This window comes from Oncorhynchus kisutch, linkage group LG14, assembly GCF_002021735.2.
Source record: "Oncorhynchus kisutch isolate 150728-3 linkage group LG14, Okis_V2, whole genome shotgun sequence".
NCBI lineage: Eukaryota > Metazoa > Chordata > Actinopteri > Salmoniformes > Salmonidae > Oncorhynchus > Oncorhynchus kisutch.
The window spans coordinates 63,861,141-63,883,793 of NC_034187.2; the positions used below are offsets into that span (position 1 = coordinate 63,861,141).

Sequence of the window (22,653 nt, forward strand, 5' to 3'; positions counted from 1 at the left end):
ACTGACTCAAATCTCTGGCCACTTTAATAATAAAAAATGGATGTAATAAATGTATCACTAGTCACTTTAAACAATGGCACTTTATATAATGTTTACATACCCTACATTACTCATCTCATATGTATATACTCTACTCTATACCATCTACTGCATCCTGTCTATGCCGTTCGGCCATCGCTCATCCATATATTTATATGTACATATTCGTATTAATTCCTTTACACTTGTGTGTATTAGGTAGTTGTTGTGAAATTGTTAGATTACTTGTTAGATATTACTGCATGGTCAGAACTAGAAGCACAAGCATATCGCTACACTCACATTAACATCTGCTAACCATGTGTATGTGACCAATACAATTTGATTTGATTTGATTTTTGCTTACACAGAGTCAGTACCATCACTCAGGACAAAACAAGGAACAAGTCATCAAGTCTACCCCCAGCCTCATTCTATCAGTCTCTCTCCATCTCACTATTTACATGTCTCTTCCTTTTCAACATACTCTCTCTCTCTGTCAGAGCAGACTCCTCAGGCCCAGACCTGTCTCTGTGGGGACACCTTTCATTCATTCAGCTGTGTCACCGCAGCCTGCCTGTAAGCTCTAAGAGTTTGCTACAGAGGCCTGTGTCAGAGGTGACCAGGGACATATATACACAAAGATGTATTATTAATTAGAAGCATTTAAAGTTGCCCCCCATGTGAAAGTGTCTCTTCGGCCAATAAGTAATTATACTGCTTATCTATATATAATTGCAGTGCTGCAGTCAGAGGCTCAGCTCGTCTCATTAGCATAGGAACATATACGGAGGCCTGAACTGGGGGCGGGGGGGGGGGGGTACATTCCCTATTAATGATCAGGGCGGATGTAAACTGTATTGCACGGGCAGGCAACTAGATTCAGATTCTGATTATTGTTGAAGCGGATGGTCGGGGGGCGGGAACATCATTTATAATAATTTGTACACTGCAAATTGACCACAACTAAGTCCAAAAACAGACTGTATTTCAAAATAACAAATATTTAATACATTGATTACATTGAGACATGATCACCTCTCTTTTTTTTTATCGAAATACTTGAACAGATTTCCTTAATTAAATACATTTTTAGCTGAATTCCCAGTGATTTGAGTATTTTTGGACCAAAACATTTACAAAAAAACAAAAAAAAACACAACACAGTGGTCTGTGTCAAGTTGAAGGAAATTAGAGATAGAGATAAATATCAGTAAAATAAAGACAAAAAATATGAGAGAGATGAGAGAGATCAATATGAGAGAGATCAAGATTGAGTCTGAGATAGCTATGTGATTGCAAAAAGGTAGACAGACGGAAAGTTGAGGGCATGTTCCATACCTCATACTGTGTGATTACCCCATTGGGCTCCACAGGCTCCTCCCATTTCAGAAAGATCATATCGTCCAATGGAGTGAAGGTCAGTGACTCTGGGGCAACGCCACCAGGAACTGGAAGAGAAAACACAACATAAACATTCTGAGAACTCGTAGTTGATTGCGTAGGGGGTCCAATGGGAAGGAAGTGATTACGGATATCTGGTTTCCAACCCTAGACAGGCAAATCGAATTGAGGACCAGAAGATTTGGGGAGTGTGTACCTGGGTGGAAGATTGCATGTGTGTTTGTGTGTTCATCTGAGTCTGATTGAAAGATGTCGCTGCTACAGTTCATGCAGGTTTCTTCAACTAACAAGTTCCTCTGATTGTCTGTCTGTCTGTCTGGCTATGAGGCTGTGGCTCAGATGGGTAAAGTCTAGAGGACTGCCTCGTGGCTGACAGTTAACCTCTTTGGGCCAGGGGGCAGTATTTTGACGTCCGGATGAAAAGCGTGCTACTCAGGCATATGCAAATAATTGGTAGATTTGGATAGAAACACTCTAAAGTTTCTACAACTGTTAAAATAATGTCTGAGAGTATAACAGAACTGAAATGGCAGGTGAAACCCCGAGGACAAACCATCCCCCCCAAAAAAAACATTTCAGCATAACACTGATTTCAATTGCTGGCACTATTACCCATGTCAGAGACGCAAACTCGGTCTCAACCTTTAAGTCTTTACTGAAGACTCATCTCTTCAGTGGGTCATATGATTGAGTGTAGTCTGGCCCAGGAGTGGGAAGGTGAACGGAAAGGCTCTGGAGCAACGAACCGCCCTTGCTGTCTCTGCCTGGCCGGTTCCCCTCTTTCCACTGGGATTCTCTGCCTCTAACCCTATTACAGGAGTCACTGGCTTGCTGGGGCTCTCTCATGCCATCCCTGGAGGGGGTGCGTCACCTGAGTGGGTTGATTCACTGTTGTGGTCATCCTGTCTGGGTTGGCGCCCCCCCCTTGGGTTGTGCCGTGGCGGAGATCTTTGTGGGCTATACTCAGCCTTGTCTCAGGATGGTAAGTTGGTGGTTGAAGATATCCCTCTAGTGGTGTGGGGGCTGTGCTTTGGCAAAGTGGGTGAGGTTATATCCTTCCTGTTTGGCCCTGTCCGGGGTGTCCTCGGATGGGGCCACAGTGTCTCCTGACCCCTCCTGTCTCAGCCTCCAGTATTTATGCTGCAGTAGTTTATGTGTCGGGGGGCTGGGGTCAGTTTGTTATATCTGGAGTACTTCTCCTGTCCTATTCGGTGTCCTGTGTGAATCTAAGTGTGCGTTCTCTAATTCTCTCCTTCTCTCTTTCTTTCTCTCTCTCGGAGGACCTGAGCCCTAGGACCATGCCCCAGGACTACCTGACATGATGACTCCTTGCTGTCCCCAGTCCACCTGGCCATGCTGCTGTTCCAGTTTCAACTGACCTGAGCCCTAGGACCATGCCCCAGGACTATCTGACATGATGACTCCTTGCTGTCCCCAGTCCACCTGGCCATGCTGCTGCTCCAGTTTCAACTTCCACCTGACTGTGCTGCTGCTCCAGTTTCAACTGTTCTGCCTTATTATTATTCGACCATGCTGGTCATTTATGAACATTTGAACATCTTGGCCATGTTCTGTTATAATCTCCACCCGGCACAGCCAGAAGAGGACTGGCCACCCCACATAGCCTGGTTCCTCTCTAGGTTTCTTCCTAGGTATTGGCCTTTCTAGGGAGTTTTTCCTAGCCACCGTGCTTCTACACCTGCATTGCTTGCTGTTTGGGGTTTTAGGCTGGGTTTCTGTACAGCACTTTGAGATATCAGCTGATGTACGAAGGGCTATATAAATAAATTTGATTTGATTTGATTTGATTAAAATAAGACGAAATCCTCCCGATTGCAGTTCCTAGGGCTTCCACTAGATGTCAACAGTCTTTAGAATGGGTTTCAGGCAGGTTTTTTGAAAAATGAGGGATAAATTGTAATTTTTCTAAGTGGCTCCCATTTTGGCTGTCGTGTTTCCAAGCGTGTGGAGGAAAGCGCGTTATTTGTTATTTATCTCCGGTAAAGACAATAACGATTCTCCGTCTTAAATTGTATCGTTTACTTGCATATTAGGGTACCTAAGGTTTGATTATAAACGTTGATTGACTTGTTTGGATATGTTTATTGGTAACGTTTGAGATTCATTTTGTATGCATTTTGAAGGAGGGCATCGGTGGATTATTGACTGAAGCGCGCCAGCTAAACTTGAGTTTTTATGGATATAAAGAAAGACTTTATCAAACAAAAGGACCATGTGTAATGTAACAGACCTTTTGGAGTGCCAACAGAAGATCTTCAAAGGTAAGGCATATAATATATCGCTCTTTCTGATTTTCGTGTCGCAACTGCCTGGTTGAAATATGATTTGTCATGCATCTGTGTGCGGGGGACTGTCCTCAGATAATCGCATGGTTTGCTTTTGCCGTAAAGCCTTTTCGGAATCTGGCACCTTGGCTGGATTAACAAGAAGTTAAGCTTTATTTTGATATATAACACATATTTTCAAGAATGTTAAATATTAAAATTTTGTATTTTTGAATTTCGCACTCTGCAATTTCACTGGATGTTGGCCAGGTGGGACACTACCGTCCCACGTATCCATAAGATTAAACCTGCTCTGTCCTCTCTCTCTCTCCACAACAGACCTGAGAGGAACACACTGGCCGCAGTGTAATGGCAGGGCCAAGCAGGGAAATGGGCATCCAAACAAGAAACCCAACTGGGTCTGAGACTTTGTTTGAGACAGGGACTCTTGTTTTAACATGGGGACTAGCAGTCAATGGATCTAATAGAGGCCTGTAAAATCAGGGCGTGCATGTGTTGGAGACACAGTTGATAGGCTCAGGGACAGAGTTGGGAAAGTTCAACAAGCCCTAGAGATGAATAATGGCTTGTGGTTGTCTGGGACTCATGAACTCTGGGTTGAATCTGTGCATCCGTACGTGTGTGTTTGTGCCAAAAAACAGATGTCATTTTATTAGGTCTCCCTGTAGTCTTTTTCATTATTTTCTCTTGCCCAAAGAGAGCTCTGGAAGGGGAAGATAGTGGAGAGAGTCTCTCTCTCTCTCCCTCTCCCTCCCTCTCTCTCCAAGTGCTGCTGTTCAAATGACTATGAAATATATTACATTATATTGCAGGAACACATTGTCCTCAAACTCATGGGAGGACCTTGCAATTTGGAGGTTTCCAAACGCAGCCAATTTCATACTCATAAAATATATTGTACTGTAACCTTGCTCGCTCTCTCTTTCTCTCTGTCTCCCTGTCTTTCTCTCTCTCTCTCCTCTCTCTCATGGGTGAAGAACTGCTGTGAGCAATGTTTCATTGTCTCTCTCTCTCTCTCCTCTCTCTCATGGGTCAAGAACTGCTGTGAGCAACGTTTCATTGCATAGTACATTTTCTCTGACCTATTTCTTCAATTCATGTAGGGGAAATGTCTATTAAAATGTGCTTAATCCACTGTTGTATACAGGAACATGTTAAGAGAAAGAACAAGCAAAATAATTTCACAATTTCGCTGGTGGCCATGACTCTGACTGACTGATTAATTTTTAATCTGCTTTCATTTAAAAGGCTTATCTTCCATTTAGTTATGCTGATCCTGCTTATTTTGCAAGTCAATATGTGTTTTTTCGCCCTCTTACTGTATTTAATAACTGGAGGCAAGATAACTTAGTGTACAAGTGTACCAGCACACAATCATAGTGTACCCCGCACACAATTCTACAATACTTATATGCCTACTTCAAGCTACTCAGTGAGGAAAGTATAGTCGGTTATACAACCTTGATTATATAGAAAGTCATAACAGTATTTTTTTATATCTATCAAACCACTATAAAAATGCCAATCAATGAATTGGGTCCTGCCACTTAAATTGGATCCGATTCCACTACTCAAAACATGGTTATGTAGGTCACTGCATTGACTACTACTGGGTCCAACACTCTGGGGTTCTTATCAATTACAATGCATGCTAGGTAATAAAGTCCACTCACTGTCCTCCTCGGTCTGGAAGGAGACCTCTCTGCTCATCTTCTTGCCCTAGACTATAACTTTACAATGCATGTTGCGTAATAGAGTCCACTTACTGTCCTCCTCAGTTTGAAAGGTGACCTCTCTGCTCTCCTTCTTGCCTTCTGGGTTGTCCAGAGCCAGTCGGACGTGGACGGATCGGAACGGGGGCAGGTCCCTCAGGGTGAAGTGTGATTGGTTCCTCTCCACAGAGAGACACTCCCTCACTGTGGCGTTGTTCCCTGCGCTGCCCCCTGCAGGCGTGGAGTAGCGGTAGCAGAGAGAGACAGAGTAGGTATGGCAGCGCGTCAGGTTGTAGCCCAGCGGTTCCCACTGTAAGGTTAGTTGACGAGGCTGAATCTCTGTCGCTGTGAGGCCTCGCAACGCACGCATGGGCTCTGATGGAGAGATGGAGGGAGGAGAGAGGGAGGGGGAGATGGAAGGGAAGAGGGGTGGGTGGGAGAGTGAGCCAGAGGGAGAGAAAGAGACAGAGAGAGAGACAAAGAAAGACAGTGTGAGATGAAGTGATGAAGAAAAATAGAAAGATAAGGAGAAATAGACAGACGGTTGGTTAGATGATTACTTTCTAAACTCACCACAGGAAGCTGGATAAAGATTAAAAACACCCTGGAGAGACTGGGAAGAAGGAAGGATGAGGGAGCGATGTACAACAATAACACATTATTAATATAATCTCACGCATCCTTTAATTCTTACAGAGCACAGGCTGCTCAGCTCCAGATCCAAAGGCGATGCCCTATTAGCTGAGATGATGGGATATGGAACTTGCTAATTACTGATGCCATGTGTGAGACTGGGGTGACGGATCCCTGTGTCCCTGTCATGATGATGTCCAACAGGACCATATCTGCCAGACTGCAGTCACAGATGCTGTTAAGGTAGAACCTATTCCCTCCAATAGTGCACTACTGGGACCTGGTCAAAAGGAGAGCACTATATGCATTTGGGATGAGAACCCCATTAGGAAGGCTGCTATATGAAATCATGGCTCATTATTAGATTAATCACACTACCACCCACCCAGGCTGCCCTCCCCGTCTCTGTCTGTTTGTCTGTCCAGCAGCACACCCCCTCACAGCCCACACAAACACCACCCACCCAGGCTGCCCTCCCCGTCTCTGTCTGTTTGTCTGTCCAGCAGCACACCCCCTCACAGCCCACACAAACACCACCCACCCAGGCTGCCCTCCCCGTCTCTGTCTGTTTGTCTGTCCAGCAGCACACCCCCTCACAGCCCACACAAACACCACCCACCCAGGCTGCCCTCCCCGTCTCTGTCTGTTTGTCTGTCCAGCAGCACACCCCCTCACAGCCCACACAAACACCACGGCAGCCGACAGACATCCAGGCCCACAGACTCAGGTTGATGAGACTAATCAAAGGGACAAGTCAGGGGCGGGAGAGAGGAGGGTGGACGGAGGGGTGGATGGCGTGGAGGGGTATGTCCGAATGGCTGTCAGCCCCCTTCTGGGCTCTGCTGGATCCAGCTCATCTCCTCTCTCCCTCCATCTTCCTCCTTTTCCCTCTCGTCTTAAACCATGTCAGTGAGCTAACAGAGAGGACATGGGGTCAACTGTTGTTATGAACACAATCAGCCTCGCGCTACTCCGACATACAGGTCACACGGTGTTACAGATACAATCACAGCATCAGGAGGGAGAGGAAGGAGGGAGGGATGGGTGGAGGAGAAGTCTGGTAGTGCCAGTCGGACCCATCATTGAGTCACTGTCATGGGTTAAGAGAGGTTAAAGCCTCTGACGTTTATAGGAAGAAGCTGGGTGATACACATCTATGCCCCAGGGGGAGAGATGGAGGGAGGGAACGGTCTAGTTGTGTCGTGTCAGGAAAAATAATCTGCCTGTTTCCAATTTGCCCAATGCGCCTCCTCAAAAGACCAAAGATTGCAGCCAGAGATGTTGTACTCTTCTGTGTTCTCCTGCAATGAGTGAGGTAAACTGGTGACATGTCTGAAATACACACTGAGAATTATTTATTAGAATATCGGACGTTAGTATTCAAATACTAGTGTGAGTATTCAGTTTTGCTAGCTAGCTTATCTAGGCTACTCAAGTCAAGACAGGCACTGTTATATGAGATGATTAATAACGTGGCTGCTACAAGTTAGGTAGTCTTGGCTGAAGCCGAGTAGCATCTCTCTCTCTCTGCCTCCATCTACTCGCTCCCATTTCACTGGCACGGAAGGTAATTGGATGAACATGTTTTTCAGGCAAGGGCTGTTGTCGTTTCCTGTTTCTAGCCCAAAACGTTCTGTGCTGGACAGGAAGAGGGGATATGAGACAGCTGGATCTAGAGCATGAGTGTTATATATATTTCACTCTATATTTATTTTATTTTATATATCTACACAGTGCATTTGGAAAGTATTCAGACCCTTTGACTTTTTTCACATTTTGATACTTTTACAGCATTAATTCAAAAATTAATTTTAAAAAATCAAATAAAATCCTCAATATACTCACAATACCCCATAATAACAAAGCAAAAACAGTTTGGGGTAAATTTTTGCAAATGTATAATAAAAAAGAAACTGAAACAGTTCCATAAGTATTCAGACCCTTTACTCATTACTTTGTTGAAGAACCTTCGGCAGTGATTACAGCATTGAGTCTTCTGGGGAATGACGCTACAAGCTTAGCACAGCTGTATTTGGGGAGTTTCTCACATTCTTCTCTGCAGATATTCTCAAGGTTGGATGGGGAGCGTCGCTGCACAGCTATTTCCAGGTCTGTCCGGAGTTGTTCGATGGGGTTCAAATCCAGGCTTCAGAGACTTGTCCCAAAGCCACTCCTGCGTTGTCTTGGCTGTGTGCTTAGGGTCGTTGTCCTGTTGGAAGGTGAACTTTCACCCCAGTCTGTGGTCCTAAGGACTCTGGGGCAGGTTTTCATCAAGATTCATCTTTCCCTCGATCCTGACTCTTCTCCCAGTCCCTGTCGCTGAAAAACATCCCCACAGCATGACACTGCCACCAAAATGCTTCACTATAGGGATTGTGCCAGGTTTCCTCCAGATGTGATGCATGGCATTCAGTCCAAAGAGTTCAATCTTGGATTCATCAGACCAGAGAATCTTGTTTCTCATGGTCTGAGATTCCCTTAGGTGCCTTTTGGCAAACTTCAAGTGGGCTGTCATGTGCCTTTGACTGAATAGTGGCTTCCATCTGGCCACTCTACCATATAAGCCTGGAAGGTTCCAGGAACACTGGACCTCTGTCAGTGACCATCGGGGTCTTGTTCACCCCACTGACCAAGGCCCTTCTACCCCAATTGCTCAGTTTAGCTCTAGAACGAGTCTTGGTGGTTCCAAACTTCTTCCATTTAAGAATGATAGAGGCCACTGTGTTCTTGGAGACCTTCAATGCTGCAGAAGGTTTTTTTTACGCCTTTATTTAACTAGGCAATTCAATTAAGAACAAATTCTAATTTATAATGACAGCCTAGGAACATTGTGTTAACTGCCTTGTTCAGGGGCAGAATCATATCCAATCAATTGAATTTACCACAGTTGTAGAAACATCTCAAAAATGATCAGTGCAAACAGGATGGACCTGAGCTAAATTTCAAGCCTCATAGCAAGGACTCTGAATACTTATGTAAATAAGGTATTTCTGTTTTGGATTTTTTTATTCATTTGCAAACATTTCTAAAAACCTGTTTTAGCTTTGGCATTATGGGGTATTGTGTGTAGATTGAGGAGGAAAATGTATTATTTAATCATTTTAGAATAAGGCTGTAATGTAACAAAATGTGGAAAAAGTCAAGGGGTCTGAATACGTAGTTTCCGATTGCAATACCAGTCAAACGTTTGGATACTCATTCAAGGGGTTTTCTTAATTTCTTACTATTTTCTACATTGTAAAATAATAGTAAAGACATCGAAACTATGAAATAACACATATGAAATCATGTAGTAACAAAAAAAAAGTGTTAAACAAATCTAAATATATTTCATATTTGAGATTCTTCAAAGTAGCCACCCTTTGCCTTGATGACAGCTTTGCACACTCTTGGCATTGTCTCAACCAGCTTCGCGAGGAATGCTTTTCCAACTGTCTTTAAGGAGGTCTCACATATTCCTTCACTCTGCGGTCCAACTCATCTCAATTGGGTTGAGGTCAGGTGATTATGGAGGCCAGGCCATCTGATGTAGCACTCCATCACTCTCCTTCTTGATCAAATAGTCCTCACACAGCCTGGAGGTGTGTCTTGGGACAGAGTCCTGTTGAAAAACAAATGATAGTCCCACTAAGAACAAACCAGATGGGATGGCGTATCGCTGCAGAATGCTGTGTAGGATAAGTGTGCCTTGAATTCTAAATAAATCACTGACAGTGTCACCAGCAAAGCACCTCCACACCATCACGCCTCCTCCTCCATGCTTTACGGTGGGAAGCACATATGTCTCACAAAGCCACAGCGGTTGGAACCAAAAATCGTAAATTTGGACTTATCAGACCAAAGGACACAATTCCACCAGTCTAATGTCCATTGCTCATGTTTCTTGGCCCAAGCCAAGTCTCTTCTTATTATTGTTGTCCATTAGTAGTGATTTCTTTTCTTTGCAGGAATTCGAACATGAAGGCCTGATTCACGTAGTCTCCTCTGAACAGTTGATATGGTGATGTGTGTCACTTGAACTCTGTGAAGCATTTATTTGGGCTGCAATTTCTGAGGCTGGTAACTCTATTGAACATCCTCTGCAGCAGACGTAACTCTGGGTCTTCCTTTCCTGTGTCTGTCCTCATGAGAGCCAGTTTCATCATAGCGCTTGATGATTTTTGCAACCGCACTTGAAGAAACTTTCAAAGGTCTTGACATTTTCCGCACTGACTGACCATGTCTTAAAGTAACGATGGACTGTCGTTCTCTTTGTGGCCGTGATTGGGAGTCCCATCGGGTGGCGCACAATTGGCCCAGCGTCGTCCGGGTTTGACCAATGTAGGCCGTCTGGTAAATAAGAATTTGTTCTTAAATGACATGCCTAGTTAAATAAAGGTTAAATAAATAAAAAACATTTAAAACCTGAGCTGTTCTTGCCATAATATGGACTTGGTTTTTTACCAAATAGGGCTATCTTTTGTATATCCCCGCTAACTTGTCAGAACACAACTGATTGGCTGAAACGCATTCAGGAAACTTCTTTGGAATCGGTGTCCCTTCCACCGGACGGTTGAGCTAACGTAGGCTAATGCGATTAGCATGAGGTTGTAAGTAACAAGAAAATTTCCCAGGACATAGACTTATCTGATATTGTCAGAAAAGCTTAAATTCTTGTTAATCTAGCTGCACTGTTCAATTTACAGTAGCTATTACAGTGAAATAATACCATGCTATTGTTTGAGGAGAGTGGAAAATTTTGAACATGAAAAGCTAATAAACAAATTAGGCACATTTGGGCAGTCTTGATACAACATTTTAAACAGAAATACAATGGTTCTTTGAATCAGTCTAAAACCTTTCACACACACTGCTGCCCTCTAGTGGCCAACATCTAGATTGCACCTAGGCTGGAATAATACATCATGGCCTTTCTCTTACATTTCAAAGATGATGGTACAAAAAATAAAAGAATGGTTAGTTTTTTCTTTGTATTGTCTTTTACCAGATATATTGTGTTAAATTCTCTTACATTTCCACAAACTTCAAAGTATTTCCTTTCAAATGGTACCAAGAATATGCATATCCTTGCTTCAGGGCCTGAGCTACAGGCAGTTTGATTTGAGTATGTCATTTTAGGCGAAAAATGAAAAAAAGGGTGATTAAGGAAGTTTGCGAGCCCAGAGTGACCTGCCTCCTACTCAGTTCCAGATGCTAATATATGCATATTATTATTGGAAAGAAAATACTCAGAAGTTTCTATAAGTGTTTGAATGATGTCTGTGAGTATAACAGACACATATGGCAGGCAAAAACCTGAGAAAAATCCCAGAAGTGGGACATCTGAGGTTTGTAGTTTTTCAAAGCTTGGCCAACTGAGTACACATTGAGATATGGATGAGGTTGCACTTCCTAGGGCTTACACTAGATGTCAACCATCTTTTGAACTTTAATGAGGATTCTACTATAAAGGAGGGGCTCATGAGACCTGTTTGAGTCAGTGGTCTGGCATAGGGCCTCGGTCTCATGACGCGCGCTCCCGACAGAGTTACCTCTCGTTCCAGTGCCTTTCTAAAGACAAAGGAATTTTCCGGTTGGAATATTATTGATGTTTTATGTTAAAAACATCCTATCGATTGATTCCATACATCATTTGACATGTTTCTAAAGGATTGTATTGGAACTTTTTGAGTTTTTGTCTGGATGAAATGCTCACGCCTCATGAAGATGGATTACTGGGCTGAACACGCTAACAACAAGTGGCTCTTTGGACTTAAATGATGGAACTTCATGGAACAAATCAGTCATTTATTGTCGAACTGGGATTCCTGGGAGTGCCTTCTGATGAAGATCATCAAAGGTAAGTGAATACTTTGTTTCTAACTTTGTTGATTCCAAAATGGCGGCTATTCTCTAGCTGTTTTGGGTTCTGAGCGCCGTTCTGACACAGCAGTTGCATTAAGGAGAAGTCTATCTTTAATTCTGTGAATAACAAAAGTATCTTTTATCAATGTTTATTATTAGTATTACTGCAAAATCACTGGATGTTTTGGAATCAAAACATTACTGCGCGTACGGCGCCAATGTAAACTGAGATTTTTGGATATAAATATGCACATTATCGAACAAAACAAACATGTATTGTGTAACATGATGTCCTATGAGTGTCATCTGATGAAGATCATCATAGGTTAGTGATTCATTTTATCTATATTTCTGCTTTTTGTGACTATCTTTGGCTGGAAAAATGGCTGTGTGTTTTTTCGGCTTGGCGGTGATCTAACATAATCATATGTTGTGCTTTAGCTGTAAAGCATTTTTGAAATCGGACACGATGGGTAGATTAACAAGATGTTTATCTTTCATTTGCTGTATTGAACTTGTTAATGTGTGAAAGTTACTGTACATATTTCCCAAAAATATTTTTGAATTTCAGCGGGATGTTGTCAAGGTGTTCCGCTAGCGGAACCCCTGCGCTAGAAAGGTTCATCGAAATGCATTCCAAGTGACTACCTCATGAAGTTGGTTGAGAGAAGCCAAGAGTGTGCAAAGTTGTCATCAAGGCAAAGGGTGGCTATTTTGAAGAATTTTAAATAATATGAAATATATTTAACACTTTTTTGGTTACTACATTATTACCTATGTGGTATTCTACATTGTAGAATAATAGTGAAGACATCAAAACTATGAAATAACACATATGGAATCATGTAGTAACAAAATAAAGTGTGTAAAAAAAATCTAAATATATTTCTGCCAATCAGTTGTGTTGTGACAAGGTATGGGTTGGTATACAGAAGATAGCCCTATTTGATAAAATACCAAGTCCATATTATGGCAAGAACAGCTCAAATAAGCAAAGAGATACGACAGTCCGTTATTACTTTAAGACATGAAGGTCAGTAAATGCAAAAAATGTCAAGAACTTTGAATGTTTCTTCACGTGCAGTTGGACCGCAGAGTGAAGGAAAAGCAGCCAACAAGTGCTCAGCATACAGTATGTGGGAACTCCTTCAAGACTGTTGGAAAAGTATTCCAGGTGACTACCTCATGAAGCTGGTTGAGACAATGCCAAGAGTGTGCAAAGCTGTCATCAAGGCAAAGGGTGGCTACTTTGAAGAATCTAAAATCTAAAATATATTTTGATTTGTTTAGCACTTTTTTGGTTATTACATGATTCCATAGGTGTTATTTCATAGTTTGATGTCTTCACATCATTCAATGTAGAAAATAGTATAAATAAAGAAAAACCCTTGAATGCGTAGGTGTGTCCAAATATTTGATTGGTACTGTATACTAGACAACAAACTCGATATGCTTTAAAATATACTTTAAAATGCATTACATTCATGACTGTTCAGCGTGCTAATAATCACATTGAAAATCCCCAAAACAATCGATAGAGGACTATTTTGGTCAGATTTTGACAGCAAGGAAATATAACCAATATCCAGGGCGGCCCTCCGGACCTCGTTGAAGAGCGAATGTGGCCCCCGGGCAAAATGAGTTTGACACCCCTGATTTAGAGCATGTAGTGTCACAGGGGCTCTCTTTACTCTCTCTTCCCAGAGATCGAGGCTCACATCTGGGCATGTGGAGCAGACAGGAGGTGGGCGACTGGAGCCTCATGACAGGAGGGATCAGAGACTATGATAGATGACAAGGCGTCATGTCGGTCCACTTGACACATCTACAGAGAGCTGTTTCATAAAGATGAGCACTGAGTTCTGGGGAGGGTAAGTGCAGATAAGTGTGTGTGCGTGTGTGCGTGTGTGTGTGTGTGTGTGTGTGTGTGTGTGTGTGTGTGTGTGTGTGTGTGTGTGTGTGTGTGTGTGTGAGGGGGAGTGTAGTACATGTAAGTGTCGGAGAGTAGGCTGTAGGTTGTTCATTCTACTGTATAATTACATTTTTTGGTATTTTTTATTTAACCTTTATTTAACTAGGCAAGTCAGTTAAGAACAAATTCTTATTTGTGTACCTGTCCATGCATACACACCGGCTTCTAAAGAGGTACCTACGTATATATCAGCCACTGAGCACTATAATCCACACACACATCCTCTCAACCGGTGGACAGCTAGCCATTAGAGTATGTGTTTGAATGTTGTTGTCCTTGTGTTATGGAGGATGTTATTGTATGTGATCTATCAATGCCGTTCCTGAAGGGATGAATAACGCTGAAGGAATGGAATAGAAAGGAGTAGAGTAGAACAGAATAGAACAGAAGCTAGGTTTGGGTTTAGACCTGTTCAGCCCCATTAACTCACCTGCACACTTGGTCCTGCTGACCAGGGGGGGTCCAGGCGCCCCTGTGCCTCCCTCCCCTGGCCGGGTCAGTAAAACACTGATACGGTACTCTGTGTCCGGCTCCAGATGCCACACCTTACAATAGAGTAGAGAAACATGTTTTCTATCATTTAGCAAAGACATGAATAGCATTTAAAATAAAATCAACATTGATGTTTTTGTAATTGAGAGTTATTTAATAACAAATAAATAAGAACTTGTAATAATTCTGCACGCACACACACACACACACACACACACACAAACACACACACACACACACACACCTTATAAGTGAGCGAGCCCACGCCATGTGTCTCCGACCATGGTGATTGGCTGGCGCGGTACTCGATCTCGCGACGGATCACGGGGCCGTCCCCCACGATGGAGTTTGTGTTGAGTTGGATGATCAGGTAGGTGGGGCCAGCCCGGAGCAGCTGGGGTGGAGCGATGGGGGTGGGGGGCACTGCCAGGGTGAAGGGGGAGAGGGGCGGGTACAGTGTTAAACAGAAGAGTTTTGAGTGACTGAGTGAGTGCATGCAGGGGTGTAGTGGAGGGTTACATTTAAAAAAAAAAAAGTTTTACACATGGTACAGTGTGATGTTGTCATTTACAGTAGTAGAACCTTTTATCTAACACAATATACAGTTAACAAGATAACTGAGACAATGCCCTAGTATTACTGTGTCTACAGTTAGTCAACTCCTTGTTTCTATCAGCAATGATATATAATGATAGAAACCCTAATCTATGTAACCCTGCTCATTATAAAAACACCATCAGTTGCTGTCAAATGAACAGAGATACAAATGAAATACAATGATCCATAGTTGTACAGTTGTTTACCAGCAAGACTAATTAAAACAGTACAATACAGACACGTACAGTCCATCATCACTTTATGAATTTTTACAGAACACAAAAAAAATTAAATTAAAAGATGTCAGAATTTCCATAGAATAAGCAATAACTATCTTCTCTCGCACAGAAAAAAAGGGTTTTTCATGTTTCGTACGTTTCTTGTTTTATAATTTCCCTAGTGTTATTTCTACTCGGCTAGAGCGTTGACTCACACAATCTTTTAATCACTTTCAGATTATGATTTCCGAGAGGCACTTGAAGGGAAGGGAATGTTTAATTTTCACCATAATGAATGTGAATTATTTGCATGAGTGATTGCGTGAGTAAAGCTGCCTGTCCTTTCAGCGTTAGACAAAGAGACACGCACACACACACGCACACACACACACACACGCACGTACGCACGCACACACACACGACCCTCATCAAGCGAGGACACCTCATTACAGCAACATGTAGAGGGAAAAACAATGTTTACACAATGACACAGAGTAAATGACATAGATGTAAGAATACATCGTTTCCACGTGTTTCCACAATATACAGGAGAGATATGAGAGACGTTTTGTTAGTTCAGAACATATTTCCTATGTAAACTAGGCAAAATAACAAACGTCCCTTTTTCAGGACCCTGTCTCTCAAAGATAATTCGCAAAAAATCCAAATAATTTCACAGATCTTCATTGTTAAGGGTTTAAACACTGTTTCCCATGCTTGTTCAATGAACCATAAACAATTAATGAACATGCACCTGTGGAACCGTTGTTAAGACACTAAAAGCTTACAGACGGTACGCAATTAAGGTCACAGTTATGAAAACTTAGGACACTAAAAAAGGCCTTTCTACTGTCTCTGAAAAACACCAAAAGAATGATAACCAGGGTCCCTGCTCATCTGCATGAACGTGCCTTAGGCATGCTGCAAGGAGGCATGAGGACTGCAGATGTGTCCAGGGCAATAAATTGCAATGTCCGTACTGTGAGACAGAGCTACAAGGAGACAGGAGACAGGATGGACAGTTGATCGTCCTCGCAGTGGCAGATCACGTGTAACAACACCTACACAGGATCGGTACCTCCGAACATCACACCTGTGGGACAGGTACAGGATGGCAACAACAACTGCCCGAGTTACACCAGGAACGCACAATCCCTCCATCAGTGCTCATACTGTCCGCAATAGGCTGAGAGAGGCTGGACTGAGGGCTTGTAGGCCTGTTGTAAGGTCCTCACCAGATATCACTGGCTACAATATCGCCTATGGGCACAAAACCCACCGTCGCTGGACCAGACAGGACTGGCAAAAAGTGCTCTTATCTGACTAGTCGCGGTTTTGTCTCACCAGGGGTAATGGTCGGATTCTCGTTTATTGTCGAAGGAATGAGTGTTACACCGAGGCCTGTACTCTGGAGCGGGATCGATTTGGAGGTGGAGGGTCCTTCATGGTCTAGGGCAATGTGTCACAGCGTCATTGGACTGAGCTTGTTGTCATTGCAGGCAATCTCAACGCTGTGTGTTACAGGGAAGACATCCTCCTCCCTCATGTGGTACCCTTCCTGCAGGCTCATCCTGACATGACCCTCCAGCATGACAATGCCACCAGCCATACTGCTCGTTCTGTGGATGATTTCCTGCAAGACAGGAATGTCAGTGTTCTGCCATGGCCAGCGAAGAGCCCGGATCTCAATCCCATTGCACACGTCTAGGACCTCTTGGATCTGAGGGTGAGGACTAGGGCCATTCCTCCCAGAAATGTCTGGGAACTTGCAGGTGCCTTGGTGAAAGAGTGGGGTAACATCTCACAGCAAGAACTGGCAAATCTGGTGCAGTCCATGAGGAGGACTTAATGCAGCTGGTGGCCACACCAGATACTGACTGCTACTTTTGATTTTGACCCCCCCTTTGTTCAGGGACACATTATTCTATTTCTGTTCGTCACATGTCTGTGCAACTTGTTCAGTTTATGTCTCAGTTGTTGAATCTTGTTATGTTCATACAAATATTTACACATGTTAAGTTTGCTGAAAATAAACGCAGTTGACAGTGAGAGGACGGTTCTTTTTTGCTGAATTCATGTGTGTGTGTGCATTTTAACATGTGTGTTTGTGCGTGTGTGCGTGTGATTGACTAAAGGTGCCAGTGAGTGAGTGCTCGTGTGCATGTCTCACATTAGGAGAAGCTGTTGGAAGTGGTTGGGTGGTGAAGGAGGTAGAACATACTGTATGGAGGAGGGTGTTAAGATATCCCAGAATGGTAGCTAGGTGTCATGGTGGGTTGGAGGTGTCATAGGGGAGGTGGTGTGTGGTGCAGTGGTACAGGACTCCTTTCAATCAAAACCTGACTATACGGACTGGCTGTACTATACCTCTGACGATGAGCTCGGCAAAGTTAGACACAGCAGCTCCGCGGGTGGACTCTGTGACGCAACGATACAGGTCCTGCTCCCCTCTCTCAGCCGCCACCTGGAAGGTGGCCATCAGACGCTTGTGGCTCAGACGCTGGATAGAGGACGCAGCCACAACCACACCGTTACGACGCTGCAGAGAGAGAGGGAGCGAGAGAAAGTCACGCATACACAGGTGATCATGTTTACCTGTGTAGCCACCACCTTTGTCACTTCCACCAAAAACACACAGTCACAGAGAGAGAGAGTTAGGTTAGCCAAACTGACCTACATAGATTGTGATGTTTATTATACTGTGTGGCCATGAGATATAGCCCTAAATAATGGGATTGTGAGTAGGTAGGAAGGAAGGAAGGAGACAGGGAAAAGACAAGAGAGAGAGATGAGGTAGCGTGGGCGGTGGAGACAATGAATCAATTCTAAATATCACCATCTTGGCATGGTGGGCTGCTGACAGAACAGCCACACGCATAGATCTACACACACACACGCAGACAACTAGTGCTAATATGTGATCGCTCGATGCACACGAGCGCTCGGATCAACAAGGGGGACAGGAAATCACAACTCGTCGCCTGTCATACACACACACTCAAAGCGTGAAGTTTAACCAGGTGCAGGCTATACGCTGCTCTGCTCTCAGAATAATGTAAGCAGGATGTTATATCAGCTAGCCAGTCACCCCGTTCTCTCCTGCTTTTCACCAGTAAGTGGCTTCGACAGCTGGAGTTGTGAATTGGTATTGGGGGGGGGGGTATTATTGGGTTAATCATTTCCATAAGCCCATAGCATGCTGGACCACATTTTCATTACTGTGGGTTATTGTATGCACAGACACAGGTGTGTGTGTGTGTTTGTTCAGCTATAAACCACAGTCCCATCACATCTCAATGTACATTCATTCAGTCCAAACAAACAGACAATCCTAAAGCTTGTTACACAAATGAAACATACAGTATTAAACCTGTATGTCTTCCCATCTCTTCCCCTAAGGCCCATATCATACAATAATTATGAGTTTCCGTGGTAACTAATTCATTCAGGACTCCAATTGAACACAAACAAATGTCAACGTCTAAAGATCTAAACAGAATCAGAAATAGAACAAGTACAACTCTCTGACAGAAAGACAAAAGACTGCAAGACAAAAAAAAAATTAATTGAATAAGAATTCTTATGCAACAATTTGTTTATTTAAACACACACATGAGCAGGGCGGAAGTTAAGAGAGAGAGAAAACTCAGTAGATCCAGAGAGCCACCTCACCAGCAGAGGAGATCAAAGAGAAAGTAGCAATTAGTGTTGAGGAGAGTAACAGAGAGAAACACACACACACACACACACACACACACACATGCAATTCCAGAGTTGAGAGAAAAAGGGAGAAACACATGGTGCTAAGGATCAAACAGCACTCTAAACAGCAAATAGAGAAACAGAAGACAACAATGGGTTGAGGAAACGTCTTGCTGTTCTTGCTGTTAACCAATCATTTCTAACCTTCATGAGTACAGTGGGTTAGAGTCAGAGCTGAGTAAACTGGGAAACGATGTATGGTTCAACATACAGTATGTGTATTGTGTACAACATGTGTTCAGTCCAATATGGGTGATATGAGTCATAATACTGCCATGCATCCTTGTGAAAGAGATGTATTTCAACCAGTGTAGACCTGTCCATTACGGCGTTCTTTTGTAATATACAGTGCATTCAGAAAGTATTCAGACCCCTTCCCTTGTCCACATTTTGTTATGTTACAGCCTTATGTTATGTTCCAAAATGGATTAAATATATTAATTCCCTCATCATTATACACACAATACCCCAGAATGATGAAGCGAAAACAGGTTCTAAAACATTTTTGCAAATGTACTACAAATAAAAACAGAAATACCTTATTAACATAAGTATTCAAACACTTTGCTAGGAGACTTGAAATTGAGCTCAGGTCCATTCTGTTTCCATTGATTATCTTTGAGATGTTTCTACAACTTGATTGGAGTCCACCTGGGGTAAATTCAATTGATTGGACATGATTTGGAAAGGCACACACCTGTCTATAAGGTCCCACAGTTGACAGTGTATGTCAGAGCAAAAACCAAGCCATGAGGTCAAAATAATTGTCCATAGAGCTCCGAGACAGGGTTGTGTCGAGGCACAGATCTGGGGAAGGGTACCAAAAAATGTCTGCAGCATTGAAGGTACGCAAGAAGACAATGGCCTCTGCAAGAACATACCTACAATACAAGGTGGCCTCCGTCATTCTTAAATGGAAGAAATTTGTAACCACCAAGACTTTTCCTAGAGTTGGCCGCCCGGACAAACTGAGCAATTGGGGGAGAAGGGCCTTGGTCAGGGAGGTGACCAAGAACCTGATGGTCACTCTGACAGAGCTCCAGAGTTCCTCTGTGGAGATGGGAGAACCTTCCAGAAGGACAACCATCTCTGCAGCACTCCACCAATCAGGCCTTTATGGTAGAGTGACCAGACAGAAGTCACTCCTCAGTAAAAGGCACATGGCAGCCCGCTTGGAGTTTGCCAAAGGGCACCTAAAGAACTCTCAGACCATGAGAAACAAGATTCTCTGGTCTGATGAAACCAAGCTTGAACTCTTTGGCCTGAATGCATCACATCTGGAGGAAACCTGGCACCATCCCTACGGTGAAGCATGGTGGTGGCAGCATTATGCTGTGGGGATGTTTTTTAGCGGCAGGGACTGGGAGGCTAGTCAGGATCAAGGGAAATATAAATGGAGCAAAGTACAGAGAGAGATCCTTGATGAAAACCTGCTCCAGAGTGCACAGAAGCTCAGACTGGGGCGAAGGTTCACCTTCCAACAGGACAACAACCCTAAGCACACAGCAAAGACAATGCAAGAGTGGCTTCGAAACAAGTCTCTTAATGTCCTTGAGTGGCCCAGCCAGAGCCCAGACTTCAACCCTATCGAACATCTCTGGAGAGACCTGAATATAGCTGTGCAGCAATGTTACCCATCCAACTTGACAGAGCTTGAGAGGATCTGCAGAGAAGAATGGGAGAAATTCACCAAATACAGGTGTGCCAAGTTTGTAGTGTCTTACCCAAGAAACCTCAAGGCTGTTATTGCTGCCAAAGGTGCTTCAACAAAGTACTGAGTAAAGGGGTCTGAATAGTTATGTAAATGTGATATTTTATTTACTTTTTAAATACATATGCAAAAAGTTCTAAAAACCCATTTTTGGTTTGTCATTATGGGGTATTGTGTGTAGAGACCCTGGGTCTCGACCCCGCCCTGTGCAACTGGGTCCTGGAATTTCTGATGGGCCACCCCCAGGGGGTGAGTGTAGGAAACAACATCTCCAGCCCGCTGATCCTCAACACTGGGGCCTCACAAGGGTGCGTTCTCAGCCCTCTCCTGTACTCCCTGTTCAAAAAAAAAATAATGTTCACCCATGACTTTGTGGCCATGCATGCCTCCAACTCAATCATCAAGTATGCAGACGACATTACAGAGGTAGGCTTGATTACCAACAACGACAAGACGGCCTACAGGGAGGAGGTGACAAACTTTTACAGATGCACAATCGAAAGCATCCTGTTGGGCTGTATCACCGCCTGGTATGGCAACTGCTCTGACCACAACCGCAAGGCTCTCCAGAGGGTAGTGAGGTCTGCACAACGCATCACCAGGGGCAAACTACCTACCCTCCAGGACACCTACACCACCCGATGTCACGGGAAGGCCAAAAAGATCATCAAGGACAACAACCACCCGAGCCACTGCCTGTTCACACCGCTATCATCCAGAAGGTGAGGTCAGTACAGGTGCATCAAAGCTGGGACCGAGAGACTGAAACAGCTTCTATCTCAAGGCCATCCGACTGTTAAACAGCCACCACTAACATTGAGTGGCTGCTGCCAACATACTGACTCAAAACTCTAGCCACTTTAATAATTAAAAAAATTGATGTAATAAATGTATCACTAGTCACTTTAAACAATGGCACTTTATATAATGTTTACATACCCTACATTACTCATCTCATATGTATATACTGTACTCTATACCATCTACTGCATCCTGTCTATGCCGTTCGGCCATCGCTCATCCATATATTTATATGTACATATTCTTATTCATTCCTTTACACTTGTGTGTATAAGGTAGTTGTTGTGAAATTGTTAGATTACTTGTTAGATATTACTGCGTGGTCAGGAACTAGAAGCACAAGCATTTCGCTACACTCGCATCTGCTAACCATGTGTTTGTGAAAAAGTCAAAGGATCTGAATACTTTCTGAATATACTGTATATACAGTTGAGTATAAAAAAACATTAAGGACACCTGCTCTTTCCATGACATAGACTGACCAAGTGAATGCAGGTGAAAGCTATGTTCTCCTATTGATGTCACTTGTTAAATCCACTTCAATCAGTGTTGATGAAGAGGAGGAGACAGGTTAAAGAAGGATTTTCAAGCCTTGAGACAATTGAGACATGGATTGTGTATGTGTGCTATTCAGAGGGAGAATGGGGAAGACAAAAAATGTAAGTGCCTCTGAACTGGGTATGGTAGTAGATGCCAGGCGCACCAGTATGTGTCAAGAACTGCAACTCGGCTGGGTTTTTCACGCTCAACAGTTTCCCATGTGTATTAAGAAAGATCCACCAACCAAAGGGCATCCAGCCAACTTGACAACTGTGGGAAGCATTGGAGTCAACATGGGCCAGCATCACTGTTAAACGCTTTTGACACCTTGTAGAGTCAATTAATTAACATAAACACGTTTACCATCTCCTGGTTTCCACACATAGCCTACAAGCCACTGACACAGCCTTTTGGAACATCTACAATTTAAAATGTCTAATAAATCCATTTAATATAGCCTACACCATCATAATAAATCAATTATTTATTTTAACACAGGTCTAAAGTGACATGATATGAAGAAAATGTAGTCTATTTCAGAAGAACAGAAGAGCATCATCTGAGTTGTCCTTATGTTAGGTCCTGACCTGCTATGCCATTTGGCTGTGGGCTACACAAGTTCATCTAGCACACAAGATTTTCT

At 43.3% G+C, this 22,653-nt stretch overlaps 1 protein-coding gene across 1 annotated transcript in view; it reads right to left on the bottom strand.

The window, feature by feature from the left end:
* The window catches only part of LOC109904417 (receptor-type tyrosine-protein phosphatase U-like), a 268,951-nt gene that overhangs the window by 70,597 nt on the left and 175,701 nt on the right, over positions 1-22,653 (bottom strand). Inside the window, 5 exon segments of the mRNA XM_031788734.1 lie at positions 1,360-1,469; positions 5,495-5,815; positions 14,320-14,434; positions 14,626-14,804; positions 17,564-17,735. Of these exon segments, the coding sequence (XP_031644594.1) occupies positions 1,360-1,469; positions 5,495-5,815; positions 14,320-14,434; positions 14,626-14,804; positions 17,564-17,735 (897 nt within the window).